Source organism: Phasianus colchicus, chromosome 1 (assembly GCF_987193195.1).
Source record: "Phasianus colchicus chromosome 1, bPhaCol1.hap1.1, whole genome shotgun sequence".
Taxonomy (NCBI): domain Eukaryota; kingdom Metazoa; phylum Chordata; class Aves; order Galliformes; family Phasianidae; genus Phasianus; species Phasianus colchicus.
This window is the reverse complement of record NC_143436.1, coordinates 86372738-86393557: the sequence shown is the minus strand read 5'-3', so window position 1 is coordinate 86393557 and position 20820 is coordinate 86372738. Positions and strand designations below refer to the sequence as shown.

General features: G+C 45.2%; 2 protein-coding genes and 1 long non-coding RNA gene across 19 annotated transcripts in view; 1 reads left to right on the top strand and 2 right to left on the bottom strand.

Moving 5' to 3' along the window:
* Positions 1-8616, bottom strand: part of LOC116242346 (uncharacterized) — a 211442-nt gene extending 202826 nt beyond the window's left edge. Inside the window, exons 1-2 of the long non-coding RNA XR_004169723.2 lie at positions 6880-8616; positions 5368-5517 (exon numbers count right to left, since the gene is read on the bottom strand). This is a non-coding gene — a long non-coding RNA (uncharacterized LOC116242346). The remainder of the gene's footprint in view (positions 1-5367; positions 5518-6879) is intronic.
* The window catches only part of COL8A1 (collagen type VIII alpha 1 chain), an 86678-nt gene extending 71439 nt beyond the window's left edge, over positions 1-15239 (top strand). Inside the window, exons 4-5 of the mRNA XM_031613045.2 lie at positions 10013-10328; positions 11686-15239. Coding sequence (XP_031468905.1) covers positions 10016-10328; positions 11686-13592 — 2220 coding nt within the window. The 5' untranslated portion in view covers positions 10013-10015 and the 3' untranslated portion in view covers positions 13593-15239. The remainder of the gene's footprint in view (positions 1-10012; positions 10329-11685) is intronic.
* A 4697-nt stretch (positions 15240-19936) lies between these two features.
* ST3GAL6 (ST3 beta-galactoside alpha-2,3-sialyltransferase 6) overlaps positions 19937-20820 on the bottom strand; it is a 41125-nt gene continuing 40241 nt past the window's right edge. For all 17 annotated transcript variants that reach the window (XM_090151289.1, XM_090151309.1, XM_090151315.1 and 14 more), the window contains one exon: positions 19937-20750. In XM_090151289.1, coding sequence (XP_090007415.1) covers positions 20670-20750 — 81 coding nt within the window. In that variant the 3' untranslated portion in view covers positions 19937-20669. The remainder of the gene's footprint in view (positions 20751-20820) is intronic.

The window sequence follows — 20820 nt, the reverse complement described above, 5'->3', positions numbered from 1 at the left end:
AGTATCACAGTTACCAGTCACGAGTCCAAACGGTTATGCTGAACATTCTGTATTGTTTCTCTTGGAGCAGCATTGTGAGATTTAAGCAAGTGATAGTATTTAGTCTCCAGTGCTTGGCTTTGATCTCCCTTGGCTCTTGGTTGGGTTATTCCAAGGTGATAGATACAGTAATTTCAAGTCCTTTGAACCACAGCACATTGGATTGCATATAGGAAATAAATATTTCTTGAAGCATCTTAGGGGTCAAATCCAAAGCAATTTAAGTTGAGGGGACACAATGTATTTGTTTCTATGAGAAGAGGATCTGGCTCTAAGTCAATTAATTCCTTATTTTGCACAGATGTATATTTTCATGGATCCAGAATAAGTTTGTCAGGAGTGAAGAAGAGCTCTGCACATGTATGTGTTTTTCAGAACTATTATTTTTCTTTTGACAGACCTGATAAACATTTACTGTCAACATTCCCTGAATCAAACCTATGCTGAGTGTTTCAAAACTCAGGTTAATAGTTTTTTGATGGTGGCCCTTATAGGCAGATCTGTTTGGAGTGGTATAGGGATATATAGAATCATAGCATCATTAAGGTTGGAAAAGACTGCTAAGACAGATCAAGTTCAGTCACCAGCCCATCCCCACCGTGCCCACTAACCACATCCCTGAGCGCTACGGCTGCATGGTTCTTGAACCTTTCCAGGGATGGTGATTCCACCACCTCTCTGGGCAGCCTGTGTCAGTGCCTTACCACTCTTGCTGAGAAGAAATGTTTCCTAACATCCAACCTGAACCTCCTGTGGTGCAACATAAGGCCAGTGCGCGGTTCAGCCATGATGGCAGTGCAGAGATGTATGTTAGAGCTTTTGATAGAGCTGGCATCCAGAGAGCCAAGTTAGGAAGAAATATGCACTAGTAGAACCACCAGTCAACCATCCAGCAACTTCCAGTGTTATGTTAGCCCACACATTTGGCCCAAAAAGCAGAGTGTTTAAAAAAAGAAAAAACAGCCCAGTTTTTAAAGCATTTTAACTGAATGAGTGCTTAGCTGTGGTTATTGTCATCTTAGTCTTCATCTAGACATATAAGAATGAAAATAAGACTTGCCCATGTAGGGAGTAGGATTATGAAATAACATCTGTTTGATTTGTGGGAATGAAGCAGTGTCAGGTCATGACTGAGATCAGCATGTCCTAACAAATATGACAATATCTGCAGCACTTGACAATAAAATAGGGAGATTTTTTGCTAAATAATTTTTAAACAACCTTCAGTGATTTTTGTCTGAGTGGCATAGTCTTGTATGCTTAACCTTCTAAGGCAAGATTATTTCTTTCACTGTTTAAGCAAAGGTAGGGAAAGTAGGCAAAGGGCAGGAATCTTTCAGTGGCAAACAACCTCCCAATAAAAATCCTCTAACAGACAGGAGGCTTTTTTCAAGAAAAATATTTTACGGACATTTCTTTCATATATGTTTTCATATCTCCCTTGGACTGGGACTTTGGGGTTCTGAAGTGCTGTAAAGTCAGACCACAACAACAACAACAACAACAAAAGGGAGAGAAGAGCTGATCTTTCCCTTAACAGGCTCATCAAAGCAGAGCAAAGGGAAATACTGCACAATTCATCTCCAAAATGGAGTCTCCAAATCCTTTTGATTTTATTTAGAAAAAAAAAATATGAAAAAGCATGAGGGCGAAAGCTAAGAAAACAGATTTTGTATACCATCAAAGAAAGTGAATAGGCAGTGCTGTGCTTTGTTAGTTTCAGAAAGAGGCAGTCAAGCAAATTTTATGGCAAGAAGGCAGTGTAAGGCCACAGGATTGCAACAGGAGTCACAGAGAACAATAAATTGCTTCAGATAAATCAAGCCAAATACTTCAGTCCTGCACAGACTTTAGAGTTCAAGAACTCCAGAATGTTATAGTAAATGCAAGCTGCAAAGACTACAGTACAATCAGTGGGAAGAGACACATCAAATGAAGTTTCTCTGTAACAAAGAATCATAGAATAGCCTGGGTTGAAAAGGACCACAAAGATCATCTAGTTTCAACCCCCCTGCTATGTGCAGGGTCGCCAACCAGCAGACCAGGCTGCCCAGAGCCACATCCAGCCTGGCCTTGAATGCCTCCAGCGATGGGGCATCCACAACCTCCTTGGGCAACCTGTTCCAGTGCGTCACCCTAAACCTTCCCTGTCTCAGTTTAAAACCATTCATTCTTGTCCTATTGTTATCCACCCTCATAAACAACCGTTCCCCCTCCTGTTTATACACTCCCTTCAAGTACTGGAAGCCCACAATGAGGTCTCCCCAGAGTCTTCCCTTTTCCAAGCTAAACAATTCCAGTTCCCTCAACCTTTCCTCATAGGAGAGGTGCTCCAGCCCTCTGATCATCTTAGTGGTCCTCCTCTGGACCCACTCTTGAACCAGTCTATGTTATATGTGCATGTGGCCTGAGCTGAGCTTTGTTTGCCTCTTTAGGAATCAATGCACCTTCACAAAGAATGTATTTTGATTTTCCTACTTTCAGTACAATACTTCCATTCATCAAATGAGCAACTAAAAGTTCTCTGAGAGTAAAACCAGCAGATATCCCTGAGAGGACTCTTTATCATTTATGTTTGGGTGAAGATTCAGGTCACATTTAGTTCAATTTAATTGTCAGAGCTGGGAGCAGCCTCCTGCTTCCCTTCTGCCTACTCACACACCTGATGCAATGGGGCAATTCACCCCTTCACTTCAGAACCAGCCCTCAGAACAAGACTGGCATCAGATCTGCAGTTAGCTCAGCTGGGGCACCTGTTGGAGCCCCTGTCAGCTGCAGCTGGCTGAACAGAAAGGCACTAAACTGCAAAACTCTTTCGCCTCTTACATGAGTACAATTTACAGCAGGACTGCTAGAGAGATTGTCTTGTGTTAAAATACTGAAATACTAAGACACACCTTGCAGATCATTACAATTTTGAGAGCTTTTTTCCTGCATGCTATTAGCACAAGCTCACAAGGGGTGGAATAAAACCAAGAGCAACTGAAAAGGGAAGCTGTTTTGTGGCCAGTAATGCTTTGTAGCCAGTTATGGTGCGAGATTCAGCCCTCGTTGGGCAGTGCACCAGGAAGGTTACCAGAGCTGATAAGCACACAAGCAGCACTGGGATTTGATCACTCTGTGCGTGTGGCTGCCTTATGGGGCAGTGGCCTGGCCAGTAGTGAAGATGTCTCCATCAAAGCTATCTGACCAAGACTGCAGGCAAGTGGCCCAGAAGAGAGTAATAGACAGAGGATTCAAGCACATGATGCACGGCAGGAAAATGTATTCAAAGGCAGGTCTTTGCTAAATGCTAAATAATTAATACTAATCCCATAATTACAGTCGCATGCTTTTCTGCTAACATTCCCCTAAGCTGGTCCTCTCTCCAGGTGCACAGAGAAGACCGAGGACAGTACAGTTAGGTCTACATGGCCTCGCTTCCCTTTCCCATCTCCTGCTTCCAATCACAGGATGTGCTTTCACACACACGCACACAGAACTATCTGCAGGTAGGCAAATATGAATGTAGCTACAGAAACACACATGCATGAATGTTGTTTGAAAGTAGGAAGGGGGTCAGTTAAAGACTGCCATTTCCATCCAGATAGCCAGCTCACTATCCAGGCTGAGCACATGCACAAATCTGCTTGGAAGAAGACTGGGGCAGAACGGTTGCTTCATCTTTGGAAATGGATTTACAAATGAATAAATGGAAATATCCCCAGGCACTGAGAGAAAATATCATGTAATTGCCATGAAGCAAAAGGCAGCTTATAGATGATTATCTGTTATTAAGATTAAGCCATTTACTGAGATGTTTTCACTCTTCTCCAGGAAAGCAACTCCAGGCATCATTTTGATTTAAAAAGACAGAAATAGCATCTGCCACGTATTGAGTATTCCCCACTCGCAGCAAGTTTATGCATGTGTGCATTTAAAAATGTTTATTGTGACAATCCGTGGTATGACTGTCTTAGATTTACTAAATACCACATGGTAATCAGCTGTAGTTTGTAGACCTTCAGCAAAATGATTTAATTTATTTTTAACGTACTGAACAATAGCTGTTTCTCAGTTACCCAAACAGAGCACAAACACTCAACACTACTTTGATTCCTTGGAGGGGGCAGTGAAAAGGAGGGAGGCAAAAAATAAACAAACCTGATCTTTGTGGAGGAATCTCAAGGGAGACAAGAATGCAGGACTACATTCAACAAATGCCAGTTTGCCATGATTGGTCTTCCCTGCTGAGTACTCAGGCCTTTCGGCAAGGTAAACTCTTCACCCATAAGAACCAGGTGTTGCTGTCCCCAGTAACACCAAGCACTGTCAGAAGCAAAATGGTGAAGGACACTCCAAGCCTGGCACAAAAGATCTATTTCCTGCTGGCAGCGCAATGAAGCCCATGGATGGGGTCACTTCCCCACCTCCCACATGCTCTCTATTGCCAAAAATAAGGTTTAAGATTGAATTGGTAGAGCGAGTCTAAATTTGTGTTCTGGAAGTTTGAGGGGAATTTTGTGCCAAGCTGCATTTTGTTGCCCTTACTTCCTGTTTATATGTGGTTGTGACTGAACGTTCAAAAAGAAACTTTAAATTAGAGGTTTAATTAGTTTGATTGCAAATGTGAAAACATCTGTCCAAATGACATAAAACATTGTCTGGCACAGAAAATCAGAGAAGTGCTTCACCTTCAAGTGGTAATGCATGTATTATGGCATCCTAAGCACTAAGCAAACAAAACTATTTGGCAAGCAGAAGGCTGTCAGTCTTTCCTGACCCTGAAAATACAAGTTGTCACTAAAATTCAACCTCTGTGCAGTACAGCACATCCCCAAATCCCTTCAGAAAGTACTCAGTGATGGTCAAATTGCTCCTCAAAGGCACTGAGGACTAATGATGCAGAGATTAATTTTAGCTGAGATTAAGTTTTGAAATCAAGTCTGAAAACTGCAGACATCAATGTGCTAGGAAGGACACTGCTCGAGTCACTTATGTGTTGCCATGATGCTTCTAAGAATGAGGGCCCCATTTACTTGACTCTTCATAAATAAAGACATTTCCCAGTGGCAGTCACCCCAGCCACTCCCTGGTGCTGAGCGATCACCCTATCTAAAGCTCTGATGACTGCTCTTGTCATTTTGTGATACATTTCTCAGAAGAAGGCTAGGTGGAGGTATCCACATGCTCGCAGGTGTAACCCAGAGGTTTAAGGAACAAAGTCACACAACATGGTAGCAGTATAGGTTTTTTTGTGACTGATGTAACACCAGAAATGAAAACAGAAAGCAAATGGCTACCACCTGTAGTGAGCCTTTTTATGGCTCAGCACCAGCTGCCACTTACCTCTGTCTGTGAGCTGGGAACCAGGGGGGTCCCTGGGGAGAGCTGCCGTTCCTCTGGATCTGCCAGCACTCTGCCACACAGCTGTGCTACTCCTCTCTCTGAAGCACGTTAATGGCTGCTTTTATGGCTTTCTGTTGTCCCTGTGCTCCTCTGTAGACAGAGAGAGACTCAAGTGAGGTTCAGGAGGTCCCAGGTGGGACTGGAATCCCCAGTTGCCAAGACAGGAGCCATCCCCGAGTACACCACTGTAAATACTTTGTGATGTGATTAGTTATCAAGGATAATCCTAAAGTAGCTAGACGTTCCTAACCATTTTTGATCTCAAGCCAAAAACATTGTGGAAAATGTAGCTTTTTGGCACCAAACATTTTTAGTAGCATTCCTCTGGGTGCAAACCACCCAGAGACATCAGGATGCCTACTCTGTGAGTTTTCCAGCAGTCACGTCCACGTGGCAATCTGAGCACTGGCCAGCCCATGCCCTTGGTGCAGTGGGGAGCAGGTCCCCACAGCTCCCCCATGGAAAGGACCCCAGAGCAGAAGAGTTCAGGTCACTGTGATACACTCCTCATGCCTCGTGCAGTTTTGAGAAACCCCGCAGCTCAAAAGCAATATCTTGGCAATTTAAAGCAGTAGAACTAGCCTTTGGGCAAATGTCCTACAGATCATGAGACACTGGTAAATTATACGTAACCCAAAAATTGATTGCAAAGCAGTCATTTTCCTGTAACAACTGATTAATCAAGGTCTGATTTCCATCCTTTGCAAGACCACCTATGATTTCAAGTCTAGACGGGCATCACTCTTTCCATACATTCTTCACCCAATTAGACTAAACAGCCATTATTTCTTCACACTAATATAAGAATTATGAGTGCTGGTACATTTTGTTTTGTCTTCGGTTTCTGCTGACAAACACAAACAGCCTAAGGGAGGTCCCCAGCTTTCTCAGGAGGAAAGCTCTACCAAAGAGATTATTGAGAAATGTTCTCACTTGAGCTTTGCCCATAAAATTGCATTTTTTTTCCATGGACTCTCTCTCACCCACAGAGAGATCCACATGCATTCACACACAAGCAGTTAAATGCTGTGGCTTGGGATAATTTTCCTTTGCTTTCTAGTTGCTTGCCCCACCCTAGGTAAAGCAAAATATTTACAATCTGAATGTCAGGAGCAAAATGATGTACCACAATGCATCAATTAGAGAGGGAGAGACATATGCTTGGCTGTGCATTGGGACACAAGAGCTTTTCCTCCCTCTTTCTTCAGACATTCAAGCAGTTTAGGTAAATTTTTGCTTACTTCAAGTCTTTGGCTTCTCTAAAGGCACATGCACACATGGATTCACCTGCCATAAACACGTAGACACATTCTACTATCCCAGGAAAATCCTTTTCCAAAGTCAGCTTATCACTCTGCTGACAGATACTTTTGAAAGCACATTGGATCATACTGTGTTTGGAGGTCATCCCAAAATTGCTGAGATATGGGTGAAGGGTGTGGAGAATCTTACATTTTGGCTGCATCTTCAGCATGTATTTTTCTCTTCCTGTCTCTGGTCTTGTCCTTAAACTGTGCCGCTGCTGTCAAAATCTGCTTTTGCTATTCATAAGCTCCAATGGGCTAACCAACAGTTAGGATCTACACACTTATCTAAAAACCAAGACCAAGGTCTTTAGCAGCTTCTAGGTATTTACAGACACTAATAGCCTCCTAGCAGCTGACAGGCATTTTGCAGTAGCAGTCAAACACGTGGCTTCATCATGCTCATCGAGGCTAATTTTGCCTGACCCTTTCTCCTGTGGGAGCTGCATGGCCATCAACCAGCACGGCCCCTTCCCAGGTTCCTGTAGGGGATCCAAGACCCCGACAGTATGCGTGAGGCCGCTGGGGAGACGCTGACCTCCTCCCACAGCGATGTCAGCCAAGGCCCATTGGGCCCAAGGTCGCTTAGTAAATACACCCCCTGCTTTCCACTCCACAGCCACCGGCCCTAGCCAAAGTCAATAGATTAGAAGCAATCTGTCATTTCCAGGCCGCGCTGTTTTGGTTACGATGAGTCAAAAAGACTTGAAAGGAAACACAGATGTAATGAGGTCACCTCATTTCTGGAGCCTTCCTATCTCTCAAAGCTCTGGCTGGACTGCCCTGAGAATTTCCACACACGTGGGCACATAAAAGCACCTCATGTGTGTGCAGTCGTGCCTGCAGGTGCACTGCGAGAGGTTTGGTGTGGCCGGCTATGGCAAGCACAGAGAGGTTCAGTTCCCTCTACACCATGGACAGACTGGTGCCTCCCCATAAGAATTTACTTCAATTGCTTCAAATGGCTCCCACTTGCACACAAAAACCACATCTTGCAATAAAAACAAAAAGAAAAATTAAGTCCAAAGGAATTTTACCTATTTCCCTCTCCACTGATTCCACCAAAGCGAACTTTTTTTTTTTTTTGAAAGAAAAAATAAAAAATTGGCCACCAGAACAGCAAAGTAGCCAAAACACTAATTTAATAACCTCATTATTCCAAATCCGCCCTGCCCTTCATACTTTTAGGTTTCAACAACAGCCTCAAATTATCCCACACCTTGTACTGCTTTTCTTCAAAAGCTTCCACGGCGATTTTCCCGTCACACGAGCAGAGCAGACCCCGACAGAGCTGCAGGCTTTCCAGCAACACAGAGTGCTCTCTGCGCACTGAGGCCAGCGTTACCCCACCGGCTTGCAGGCAGACGGAGGATAGTTACTAGCTGTGGTATGGAAAGGCACAGAAAGGCCAACAGAAAAGCCCTCCAAGAAGCTCTCTCTGGGCTATGGGTGCAGCTCAAGCTACCAGACGAGCCCCAGCCGCTACCCCGATGCAGGCTGGGCTTGCACGCGGCCTAAGCTTCATAGCCACAGCATTCAGCTGCTGGCACGGCGCCTGGGACTGAGCTGCACCACAACCCCACAGCCTCCGCGCTCCGCTTTCCTCGCCTCGCGGCCGCTGCGGCGCGGGAAGGGAGCGCGGAGGGCAGCCGTGGGACGTCCGCTCCACCTAGCGTTAGTTCGCCAGTACTTCGCCTCTTCTTCGGCTTGTTTGCCCTCCGTTCTGACTTCCGTGGCTTGCTTTGCCTGTTTAGGATCGTTACTGACAATATTAACGTTCTGCTAGTTGTTTTAATGACAGCAGTGACAACATCGACGGAGAGGAGAAAAGCCTCCTGAAGAGCAGAAATAGGGAAATGGCAGAATCACAGAATCACAACTCACAGTCGTAAGGGTTGGTAGGGTCCTCTAGAGGTCACTGAGTCCAACCCCACTGCTAAAGCAGGTTGCCTACATCAGGCTGCACAGGAAAGTGTCCAGACGGGGTTAGAATATCTCCAGAGGAGACTCCACCCACCTCTCTGGCAGCCCGTGCCACTGCTCCAACGCCCTCACAGTACAGAAGTCCTTCCCAGTGTTTGTATGGAACTTCCTGAGTTCCAGTTTGTTTTGTTTTCTTGTCCACTAGGCACCTCTGAAAAGAGCCTGGGCCCATCTACTTGATTCCTGCACTTTAGATGTTTATAAACAGTGCTGAGATACCCTCTCCGCCTTCTCCAGACAGAAGAGTCCCAGGTCTCTCAGGCTTTCCTCATAAGGGAGATGCTCCAGGTCACTCATCATCTTTGTTATCCTCCACTGGACTCTTTGTATGAGATTCCTCTCTTTCTTAAAACGGGGAGCCCAGAACTGGACGCAGTACTCCAGGATGTGGCCTCACCAGGGCAGAAAAGAGGGAGAGGATCATCTCCCTCAACCAGCTGGTCACGCTCATTTAATGCACCCTAGGATACCATTGGCCTTCTTGGCCACAAGGGCACACTGCTGGCTCATGGCCAACCTGTTGTCAGCCAGAACCCCCAGGTCCTTTCTGGCAAAGCTTCTCTCCAGTACGCCAGCTCCTAAACTGCACAGATGCATGCAGTTATTCCTCTCCAGGTGCTGATGACTCTATACTTGCTCTTGTTGAACCTCATAAGGTCCTCTCTGCCCAACTCTTCAGTCTGTCCAGGTCTTGTTGAATGGCAGCGCAACCTTCTGGTGTGTCAACCACTCCTCCCAGCTTTGTATCATCAGCAAACTTGGCAGACTTCATCCATTCATTCAGATTGCTGATGAAGATGTTGAACAATACCAGGCCCAACACCAAGCCCTGGGGAACACCACTAGTTACAGGCCTCCAACCAGACTCTGTGCCACTGATGATAGCCCTCTGAGCACTGCCAGTCAGACACTTCTCAATCCACCTCACTGTCCACTCATCTATCCTGCACTTTCAAAGTTTCAGTACAAAGATACTGTAGGAGACAGTGCCAAACCTTGCTGACGTCAAGGTATACATACACCCAGCTGGTGATTACATCCTTGTTTCCTACACAGTTTTAAATTACCCTTCCTCAGTAATAATGACATACTAATCACCACTGAAAGATTAGATTTCAGAGAAAGTGAAGTATAATGTTCTACAAAAAGAGCAGGCCCTTCTCCAGATGCAAATTAACACAGAACTCAGAGCAGGAGTAAAACACGAGAATTAAGCGAGATGTCACTACATGGTCCAAAGCCTTCATAACAGCAGAAAACAATCTCTGCCAACTGTAATTTTTTCTGTTTTCCCACAGGTGATGGCCGTGCTCCTCATTCCCACACAGCTGTTGGCAGTGGCTGTTGCTATTTCCCTGCAGCTGGTGAGGTCCACTCAGGGTGGTGTCTACTATGGAATCAAGCAGCTGCCGCCCCAGGTGCCCCAGTACCAAGCCCTCGGACAACAAGTACCTCACATGCCGCTGGGCAAGGAAGGCATCCCAATGCAGCACATGGGCAAGGAGGTGCCACACATTCAGTATGGCAAGGAGTACCCCCACCTGCCTCAGTACATGAAGGAGGTTCCCCAGGTGCCAATGCTTGGCAAAGACATGGCTCCCAAGAAAGAAAAAGGTAGGCAGGTCCCTCACCAACCTGGCCCTGTCACACTCCACATGCCAGTGTTTGCCCCTGGGTGAATGGGCTGCTGTCAGCTGGATGTGGCGTAGATTTGCTTTTCTGACTCTAAGTCATCTTTTGTTGATTATCTCTGGGACTGAGGTGCTGAACACACAGGACTTACTGCACAGCTCTGCACCTACAAGCGTTTTCAGTACTCAGTATTCAGTAAAGACAGTTTGGAAAATATGAGGATATTTAAGAAAGCAACAAAAAACATCCAAAATAGCAATGCCCACACAACCCTTTTGGAGACAGCGTGTGTCTGTGTGAGCTCAGCTGGTTAATACTTTGTGTTTTCAAAGTTCAGAGTAACCACAGTCTCCACTGGCTTCAGTGGCAGAGGGAGGATTTCAGGGTCTATTTGTGGAGTATCTGAACAAGAATAACTCTCTGCGGTAAAACCAAACCATCTTGTGAGCAAAGGACTTTTTCTGTGCGCATAAAACGCAAAACATGCAGAGAGAGGGTTTTCCCCTCCTAAAGAATAGTCAGATCTCTTGCCCCAAAACCTCTTCTTTCATTGTGCCTCAAACTCTCACTTTATATTCTCACATTATAGAACAAAAAAGCAACCAGACCCCAGCACAACTGCTCCCATGTGGCACCACCTTTACCTGACATGCTGCATGATCACATACACAAATAAAAACATGGTTTGAGATAATATAAAGCATGTTATGAAGTGTTTAGAGGGAGCTCTAATTAGCCATGCCTATGCCAAAAACTTTTGAGAGCTTAGCAATGGTGAGAGAGGCTGCAGGTTTCCAGTAATATCTTAAAGGAAGCTAAAGCCTTGGTGAAAATGCAGTCATACTAACACATAAATTTCTTACTGATACAGCCTTATTTTATTGATCTTGCTAATGTAAGACCTTCCAGCAACAGTACTCTTATGCCAAAACTACCCTTACCACACAATCATACCACAAAGCTAGGTCTACAGTAATACAGGAGAAAAGTCAGATTTCACTACTTAATACTGTACACATAGAAAATAAATGGCTCTTATGTGAAAAAAAAAAAAAAAAGCAAACGGAGAGGATGCAAAACAATTCTTTCATATAAACAGAAACACACGCAAGTTGGAAGTAAGCAAAACAGCAAGAACATCACCTTAATTGCAAACATCAGCCAGTAATTTTCTGGACTTTTCTAGCTACCACAAAACCAAGAGGTACCATATGAAGCACGCTCAGTTCAAAATTGCCATTGTGTTTTTCAGGAGTTGTGAACTGTACATTGTACAATTGTACATTCACACTCCTACCTCTTTCTTTTTCTTTTTCTTTTTCTTTCTTCCCCTACCCAGAAATACCTATGCGCAGCTTGAGGGGTGAGCAAGGCCCCCCTGGTGAGCCTGGACCAAGAGGACCACCAGGGCCACCAGGATTACCAGGTCATGGTGTGCCAGGAGCCAAAGGAAAACCGGGTCCACAAGGATATCCTGGAATTGGGAAGCCGGGTTTGCCAGGGATGCCTGGGAAACCAGGGGTGATGGGACCACCTGGACCAAGAGGGGAGATGGGGCCGAAAGGAGAGGTTGGGCCCATGGGGATACCGGGGCCACAGGGACCACCAGGACCTCATGGACTCCCAGGAATAGGGAAAGCGGGTGCTCCGGGGCTGCAGGGACAGCCAGGACCAAAGGGTGAACCTGGCATGAAAGGGCCCCCAGGGGTCCCTGGGATCCCTGGTCCAAAAGGGGAGAAGGGTGTTGGGATCCCGGGTTTGCCAGGGCTGAAGGGCCCACCTGGGCTTCCTGGTCCCCCCGGCCCTGTGGGTCTGCCAGGGGTGGGGAAGCCAGGTATGGTGGGGTTCCCTGGCCCTCAAGGCCCTGTGGGCAAGCCTGGTCCCCCAGGTGAGCTGGGGCTGCAGGGGCCTCCAGGTGTCCCTGGGATGCAAGGACCTCCTGGCCTGCCTGGCGTTGGCAAACCCGGCCAAGATGGCATCCCTGGTCAGCCAGGTTTCCCAGGTGGCAAAGGGGAGCAAGGCTTGCCAGGCTTGCCAGGCCCTCCAGGTCTCCCTGGGGTTGGTAAGCCAGGCTTTCCCGGCCCCAAAGGTGAACGTGGGGTAGGTGGCCTGCCTGGTCCTATGGGGCCCAAGGGGGAGAAAGGCCATGCAGGGCCGCCAGGCATGGGGGGGCCACCAGGGGAACCTGGCCAACCGGGCCTGCCGGGCATCATGGGCCCCCCAGGTGCCGTCGGTTTCCCAGGACCCAAAGGAGAAGGTGGCGCTGTGGGGCCACCAGGACCAGTGGGCCCCAAAGGTGAACCAGGCCTGCAGGGGTTCCCAGGGAAGCCAGGCTTTCCTGGGGAAGTGGGAGCTCCTGGGCTGAGGGGGCTGCCAGGCCCCACTGGGCCCAAGGGAGAAGCAGGGCATAAGGGCTTGCCGGGACTGCCAGGTGTCCCGGGGCTGGTGGGGCCAAAGGGTGAGCCGGGGCTGCCTGGTGCCCAGGGCCTTCAGGGCCCCTCAGGCATCCCAGGTATCGCAGGGCCCAGCGGCCCTATCGGCCCCCCAGGGCTGCCAGGGGCCAAGGGGGAGCCTGGCCAACCCGGTCCTCCTGGCTTTCCTGGCGTGGGAAAACCTGGAGCTGCAGGGCTGCAGGGCCCTCCAGGGAAACCTGGGGCACTTGGTCCCCCTGGTCAGCCAGGCCTCCAGGGGCCTCCCGGTCCCCCTGGGCCACCTGGACCCCCAGTAATCATCCCCCCAACTCCACCAGCTGCGGGACAGTACCTGCCTGAGGTGGGGCCAGGGATAGATGGCCTCAAGCCCCCCTATGGCTATGCAGGCAAGAAGGGCAAGCCTGGCGGCGCTGTCTACGAGATGCCTGCGTTCACGGCAGAGCTCCTCACTCCCTTCCCCCGGGTCGGTGTGCCTGTGAAGTTTGACAAGCTCCTCTACAATGGCCGGCAGAACTACAACCCTGCAACAGGGATCTTTACCTGTGAGATCCCTGGAATCTACTACTTTGCCTACCATGTTCACTGTAAAGGTGCTAGCGTCTGGGTGGCTTTGTTCAAGAACAACGAACCACTGATGTACACCTATGATGAGTACAAGAAGGGCTTCCTGGACCAAGCCTCTGGGAGTGCTGTTGTTCAGCTGATGCACGGAGACAAGGTTTATGTTCAGATGCCATCCGAGCAGGCTGCAGGACTCTATGCTGGGCAATATGTTCACTCATCTTTTTCAGGATATTTATTGTATCCCATGTAAAACAAACACCAGACACACACACACACACACACACAAATCTAAACCTTTCTTCTCTGCTTCAAACTCTTATACCACAAAAGATGCATTTAATGACCGTTTTGGACCATTCTGTTAAAAAGAAAATACAAAGTTTAACATGCACAGCTAGATATAAAAAAAAAAAAGCGTGGTGAACATATTTAAAGGCGTGTATCAGGTTCATAAACAGTTGTTTCTTACCCAAGGGGGACATATTAGCTGTACATTATATATTTCTGTGATGCCGTGCTTCATTTCATCACAATAATGCAATACTAAGGTTCAAATCAGTTTATGTCACTCACTCCTGCTGTGTATTTGACTGATGCATTGTTCACAATTATGAGATGAAAAACAGCGACTGAAAACAGAGTAGGTCAGTCTCCAATTACATGGAAAAAAATGAGTGGCTTTGTATTTGTTTGGGGGGATTTCGGTAGTGGTGATGGGGTTTTTTCAACAGCAGGGCTGCCTGACAAGTGGAGGTTCTCCTACTGGAGAGCTTTCCTTCTCTTCCCTTTATGTAAGATATACCTACAGGTTTGTTTTTGTTTTTCCTAAGCAATTTGTTTATTATGGAACATAATGGACAGCAGAACCGTTCCCTGAGAGCTTTCTCCAGGGGTCTCTGGACTCAGCACACCGCTTTACTCCAGCGGGCACTGGGTTCACCTCCAAACACCACAGCACCTTCAAAAAGCCTCCACCTGTGCTCGCACCGTTGAAGCAGATCTGGTAGATCAGAGCAAATGTAAGGACTTCACTGTTTGCATTATGCCACATGATTAAGACACCGTGGCCAACATGTGGCAATGCAGCAGGGTGGTATAAATTAGCGTGGATTCCCGTATTCGTGCTAAAAACCTGCAGTCTGTCCAACTTGCAAAAGGACACACACATTCTGCCACTCAGCTAAAATGGAATCAGTTTACTCTTCCATGACTAGACAAAGCAGAAGTAGCTCTGTTTGCTAACTAACTAACTCATCGCCTGAGATCAACCAGTAACCTTATCCACAATGCTGATCACACAAATTTCGTTTTATCTAATGGCTGATTTTCAATCCCTATTTATATGTTACCAATTGTCTAGGAGAATCTGCAGGCCTCAATCTTTCCTGTATCTGGGAAAAGCGACTTTTATGCAAGAACTGTCTGTTCATCAGTGGTGCTAATCTCACCTCAAGAGTATTAATTTAAAAAATGACAGTATCCTTCTCTGTGTTTCCCTGTACAGTGCTGCACATCACACACTTACGTTAGTTGAAAGAGTTAATTGCTCCTCACTTCTTCCATGTCTTAGCTAACGCTACTGCTTTTGATTCAAAAATGAACTAGATTTTTCATGCAGAACTAAAATTGGATTTAACTGGCATTACTGTTATTTAAATACAGAGTTTAATGCAGTCTGACATTGACTAAGGACTCCAGTGATATAATGTGGTGCTTTATCTCAGAAATTTTATGGAACGTTGGCAGGAACAGACGGACAGCTTACCAGCCATTGGTGACTTTGGTATGTTTCCAGAATATATGAGATATGTCAAAAGCAAATAATTTTGTATTTAAAATTTTTGTACTGATTTGAAAAAAAAATATCTTATTAAATATCTTTAAAAAAAAAAAAAAAGAAAGAAAGAAAAAGAAAAAGGGATCCTCTCTTCATTAAGCAAGGTTGTTAGAAGGAACGTTCAATCCACTAACTTCATGTACCAGGCCACAAGAACTGATTTCCTCCAGCTCCCTGGTGGTGGCATGGCTTGCTCAGCACACAGCAGGGTTAGAGCTGGGACAGCACCATGAAGGACTGCCACTGAAAAAGGCACAGGGGTATGAGAGGAGGGGAGCTGAGAGATTGGATGTATGTGGGATGGGCTGGTAGGTACCATAGGTGCTGTACTCAGCCGAAAAGCCAAAGTTGGCTGTGGAATGCCAGGCTAAGAGATGTGTTCTACATCCCTCAGTGTGGAAGCAACTTTTCACACTCCATCCACGACCCCTCATCCTGTTGTTCAGCCATGGCAAAAAGCTGGTGTGAAAGTGGCAACTAATTTCTCACTGATCTGGGTCAGTGATAAACTGCAGTTCCACTGCAGAGAATAAGTTACAGCCCAGGGTGTGCCGCCCTGACCTCGCTTCAACAATGAGCATTTCCTCCGTGCTGGTGAACTCCTGAAAGGGCACTACCAAAATGAATACATTAAATACCCACCACTTGTGGCAGGAAACTGCTTTTTGAACCACCCTAAAGCTGCTGGCATAGCAGGGGAGAAAAAAAAAAGGAGTGGAACATTGCAGTAAGTACCCATCCCTTCCTATCCCTTCCTAGTACCCTGTGTCTTTCATCACACAGAATCTTCTTAGTTAAATGTCATTCATTTTAGCATACTCCTGAAAGAACCAGTAAGGTAAGATCAGAAAGCCATGAAGCAGTCTCAAGAGGATGTTTGTCTTGATCTTACCCACAAATACCATGTCCAGTTTTGCTGTTAATCAGCCCAGAGCAATATTTCTACCTGCAGCACAGCTTGGTGTAACCAAGGCTCAAGCATTTTAAGCCCTGTTTGCCCTTCTAACCACAAAGGTTTGTTCTGAAACGTGATACCACATCTGACAAGGCTGTATTTGCTTTACACAGCGCTAATAACGGGATTGGCCATAAACAGCACAGACCTTGCAAAAAAAAAAAAAAAAAAAAAAAAAAAGCTTGAAAGTAACAACACCATTTATTCACAGAAAAATAATTGCTTTCCATCTGTAGCACTCAAAATTTCACTTGAAACATCTGTAAGAAAGCCTTCAAAACACAGTTGACACTTTAAAGGCACATAAACTTTAGACAAATTGCAAATAAAATAATGAAGTACTAACCTATATCAGAAACAGACGTTGAGCTTTGCATGGTCTTAAGATCAGGCACTGCTTAAAAGTGACAGTACTTTATTACCTGCCAGGGCACTGCTAAAGAAAGAATCCTGGAAACAAGAAGTACCATATACACTGATCAATAAACACTCAAGCTGTGATTCTGTGTTATTCTCAACAAGCAGCTGTGATAAATGTGATTTAGCTGAATCTGTTAGGCACCGTCCAGTTCATATTTAGTGCAATAATTTGTGACTTTCCTTATCTCGTATCTCAGTATTTCCTTTAATTATTACAGTAAAGATACTGTCAAAAACAAACAGGCACCCTAAGGGTCTAGGCCAAACTGAACTTGGGCTGATGGATGTTATCCAGCTTACTACTTGTGTGTAGTTTGGTACTTTAGAGTGAGATCTTTCTAATGGTGCAGCATTTTGTAGGGTTAGCAGATAAAACACAGGAGCATCTCTGCTGCAAGATGCCGCTGGTGTGAGCTTCAGTCCACTGCTGGGGAAGAGGAAGAGAAGGAGCAGTGCTGAAACTGTCTGACTTTGCAATAGATTCAGAAAGAAACTTCACAGGGTACTCATACCTATGGAGTCACACTGCTACAGACACAAAAATAGGGCTTGAGCACCTTGGGATTCACAATTTGACAGCTTCTCCACTGATGATGTGATCAAAGTAATGGGCAGCTTTCAAAGGAAAATGTCAGTGCAGAAACCTTGCCTTTGGAAAGGCAAAAAATAAGAAGTATTTGAGGTATGCATTGTTGCCCTTTTGTTTTTTTTTATAATAAAATTTTAAAGCCCTAAGGCCAACCTTTGATATTACATGCTACCATTGAAAACGTGACCCAGATACAATAGGCACCACAATCTGCAAACATTATTGACAAAGTAAATACATTAATTCCTGCCCTCAAGAAGTCCACGTAGAGGTGCTGTCTGTTCTCAAGGCAGAATAGCAGAAATGGCCACGTGAGGTGGTATGACACTGATAAAGAAGGGTCGGTATACAGAGAACCCTACTTAAACATGTAAAGGGAGAAAACCAATGAAGCAGATAGCTCAATGCTAATTGCTGAAGATAAAAGCTGCTGGACTGCCAGCTGTCCTTTTTCAAAAAAAAAAAAACAGTGCCTACTGTTTATCTATATTATCAAAGCTTGCCTCCGTCCCGAGCAAACAGGTCTGGTTCTGAACTTCACTGAGAATGCCACTGAGAATGACAGCAGTCTCAACCCATGCAGACTCGGTGTTCCTGCAGGAGAGAGAGATGTGGGGAGAAAGCATGCACAGGAGTACCACCTAATTATTGGAAGACTCACTGAGAAGAAATAAAAAAACAGCAGTTGATAGGGATAAATGCAGGCAGCATTCTGAGCACATCTACAATAACCAATGTCAGAGAAGAAGCTTAGAGAGACCATAACAGTGATGTGATTAAAAATGAGAATAAAGGAGACTACTGTAAGTAAACAAGGAATTTGGGGACACCGTTTGTTTGCCATGAAGTCCTTTTTACCAGTTATTTAGTCTGTGGGCACCAAGGGGATGCAGCCCCCAGCTCTGCCCTCAGCATAGTGAGACTCTTGCAAGGACTTCTGTGCAAGGAAAGCTCAGCACTGCCAGCTGCGTGAAACACCTTGCCTTGCCCTTTTGCTTTCTTGTGGAGCTGCTGTCAGTAGTCTGAATCAGTGTGGGGCTGGTGCTGCACAGTCATGTACAAACCTTTTTAAGTGACTGAGGTAAAGATGAGACATAAATGCTGATAGAGCTAAAGGCAGCATCACTGTTTTCTGGTGCAGAACTCCACCTATTTCTGTTCAGATTTTTAAGTAAGACCACTTCTGCCACTTTATCACAGAATGGCCTTAGTTGAAAAGGACCACAATGACCATCTAGTTTCAACCCCCCTGCTATGTGCAGGGTCGCCAACCAGCAGACCAGGCTGCCCAGAGCCACATCCAGCCTGGCCTTGAATGCCTCCAGGGATGGGGCATCCACAGCCTCCTTGGGCAACCTGTTCCAGTGCATCACCACCTCTGTGTGAAAAACTTCCTCCTGATATCTAACCTAAACCTCCCTTGTCTCAGTTTAAAACCATTCCCCCCATTTTCTATCAATATCCACCCTTGTAAACAGCCATTCCTCCTCCTGATTATACACTCCCTTCAAGTACTTCTGGTTTCCTCCACTTCTGCAGCACAGGTACCTGCCCTGATCCTGTAGCACGCTCTTCCTCTCCCTGCTGTCACCTGCACACAGATGTTTGAGGGGCCCCTCCATGCAGAAGCACCATCATGGCTGAACTGCCACCTCCTTGTGCCACGCTGGGATGCACATTTTTATGACATCTGTAGTTATTTTAAATATGTCCCATTTGCTTGAAACCAAACAGAAGCTAGGAGTCACTAGGTAAAAACAGCATACAGTAGCACAAGCCACCTTTTCTTTGGCTTGCCTCCAAGGTCACACTGCACTCAAGCAGCTGCCAAGTGGCAGAGCCAAGGAACTAAGAGGAAGCTATCAGGAATTTTTTTAATCACCTATTGCATATGATGGCTCTTTGGTCACTTCAGTGCTTACTCCTCTACACTGCTGCAGAAAAAGAACTGTGGTCAGTACTCTTGCAATGCTCAGCTCCTGAAAAAGACAACACTGTGCTCACGACCTGCTGGAGGCTTGAGATCATATTTTAATTGCCTGCACTGATCCCAGATGTACTAAATCTCTGTGTCTTTTTATTAAAAAGCAATAAAGTTTTTCTATGAACTTTGAAGATTTTTTTGGAACAGATTTTAGTGTTTTCTTCAGGTATGATCAGCAGATAACTATAAGGTCTTCCAAAAAAAACCCTGACACTATAAGAAGATACATAAATACATCCTGTGAAAGATTTAGAATGGAATTTTACTTGTTCTTTTGTCTTTGAAAGTTGTCAAGTACATTCCCAGGCAAATATAACTTATTTGGTAGGGTTGTCTGAAACAAATCAATACAGGAAACACAATCTTCCCAATAAATGTCTCCATTAAATTCCCATGTAAATGCTCACTGATTTAGCTCAGCCACATCATTTAAACCTATAAGTAAAAACAAGAGAGGTAAACGGAAGCCAAACAATAATTCAGCTGATGCAATCTTACACAGTCCCTAGCACATTCTGCTGCCAAAGACAGAAATATTTATTGTTCATACTTACGCATTTCAGAGTTGCAAATGCTTTGCAGCATGCGAAAAAGGGGATTACATTTGGAAAAATATATTGTCATTCTTGCAGGAGAACAGAAAGACATACTAGATCCTATCCTGAAGTCTGGGAATCCAAAAAAACAGTACCTCTAAGGTTAAACTCAAGTGTGAACATCTCCGTCTGAGCTCACATTCCTGTTGTCATTTGGGGAAAGCAAGAGACACAAGTAATCAAGACAAAGCTTCAGTCTTTAAACTCCCTCTGTTCTAAGAGAAGTCAAAAACCATAAAATTTATTGGAAGCATAGCACAGGTCATATGCTTTTTACCATAAACCGGTACAACATGAGCATTGTCAATCCCAGCATCTCCAGTGAACAGACCAAAGGGTCTTCACCTTTGGCACACACAGACAGCAGTTCAGAGTCGATGACCAGTGCAGGTTGTGGCTTCTTCACAGAAGATGGATGTCCTCTGCTCAGGAGGAGGGCAGACTGAAATCTGTATGTTCTGCATGTTTCCTCTTCTCCCAAACACACAGTGATGACTTAAAGGCATCGCTTTTAAAGCCACTTTTGTATTACAAGATTCAAGCATTGACATCCATCCGCTACTTGAATAGTTGTCTCAGTCTCTTAACAGTGTAATCCTTTCAGAGGACGTTAGAAAATAAAGTATTCCAGAGAAGTAACCATTTGGAAAAAAAGTTCTTGCTGATAAATAAGTAATGTGAATCACATTTTTATACATCCCTGATACTTTCAGCTGAAAGTTTTGTGTTTTTCCCATTAAATAGCTTCACAGAAATTCAGTTAGCTCAGCTTGGAATAGTCCACTATCCTCTAGCTTAGAAGAAGCTTCTGCCTTATGAGGTTTCTGTGCTGTTTTTCAACAGTAAACAGTTATGTTGCACTTAAAAAATAAAAACGTCATACAAAAAATAAAAAATTTTGAAATCTTGAAAATAGTGATTGTTCTTCATATTTTCCATCCAGCTTTCACGTCAAATTGACCACAAAGTTCTTGTCTATAAGCTTCTTCAAGAATTTCTGCTCAGCATTGATGTCATGGTATTCATTCTAAAGAGATGTGAGGGAATAATCATCATTAAAAAATTAAATTCCAATGTATTACCAGAAATATCACTTC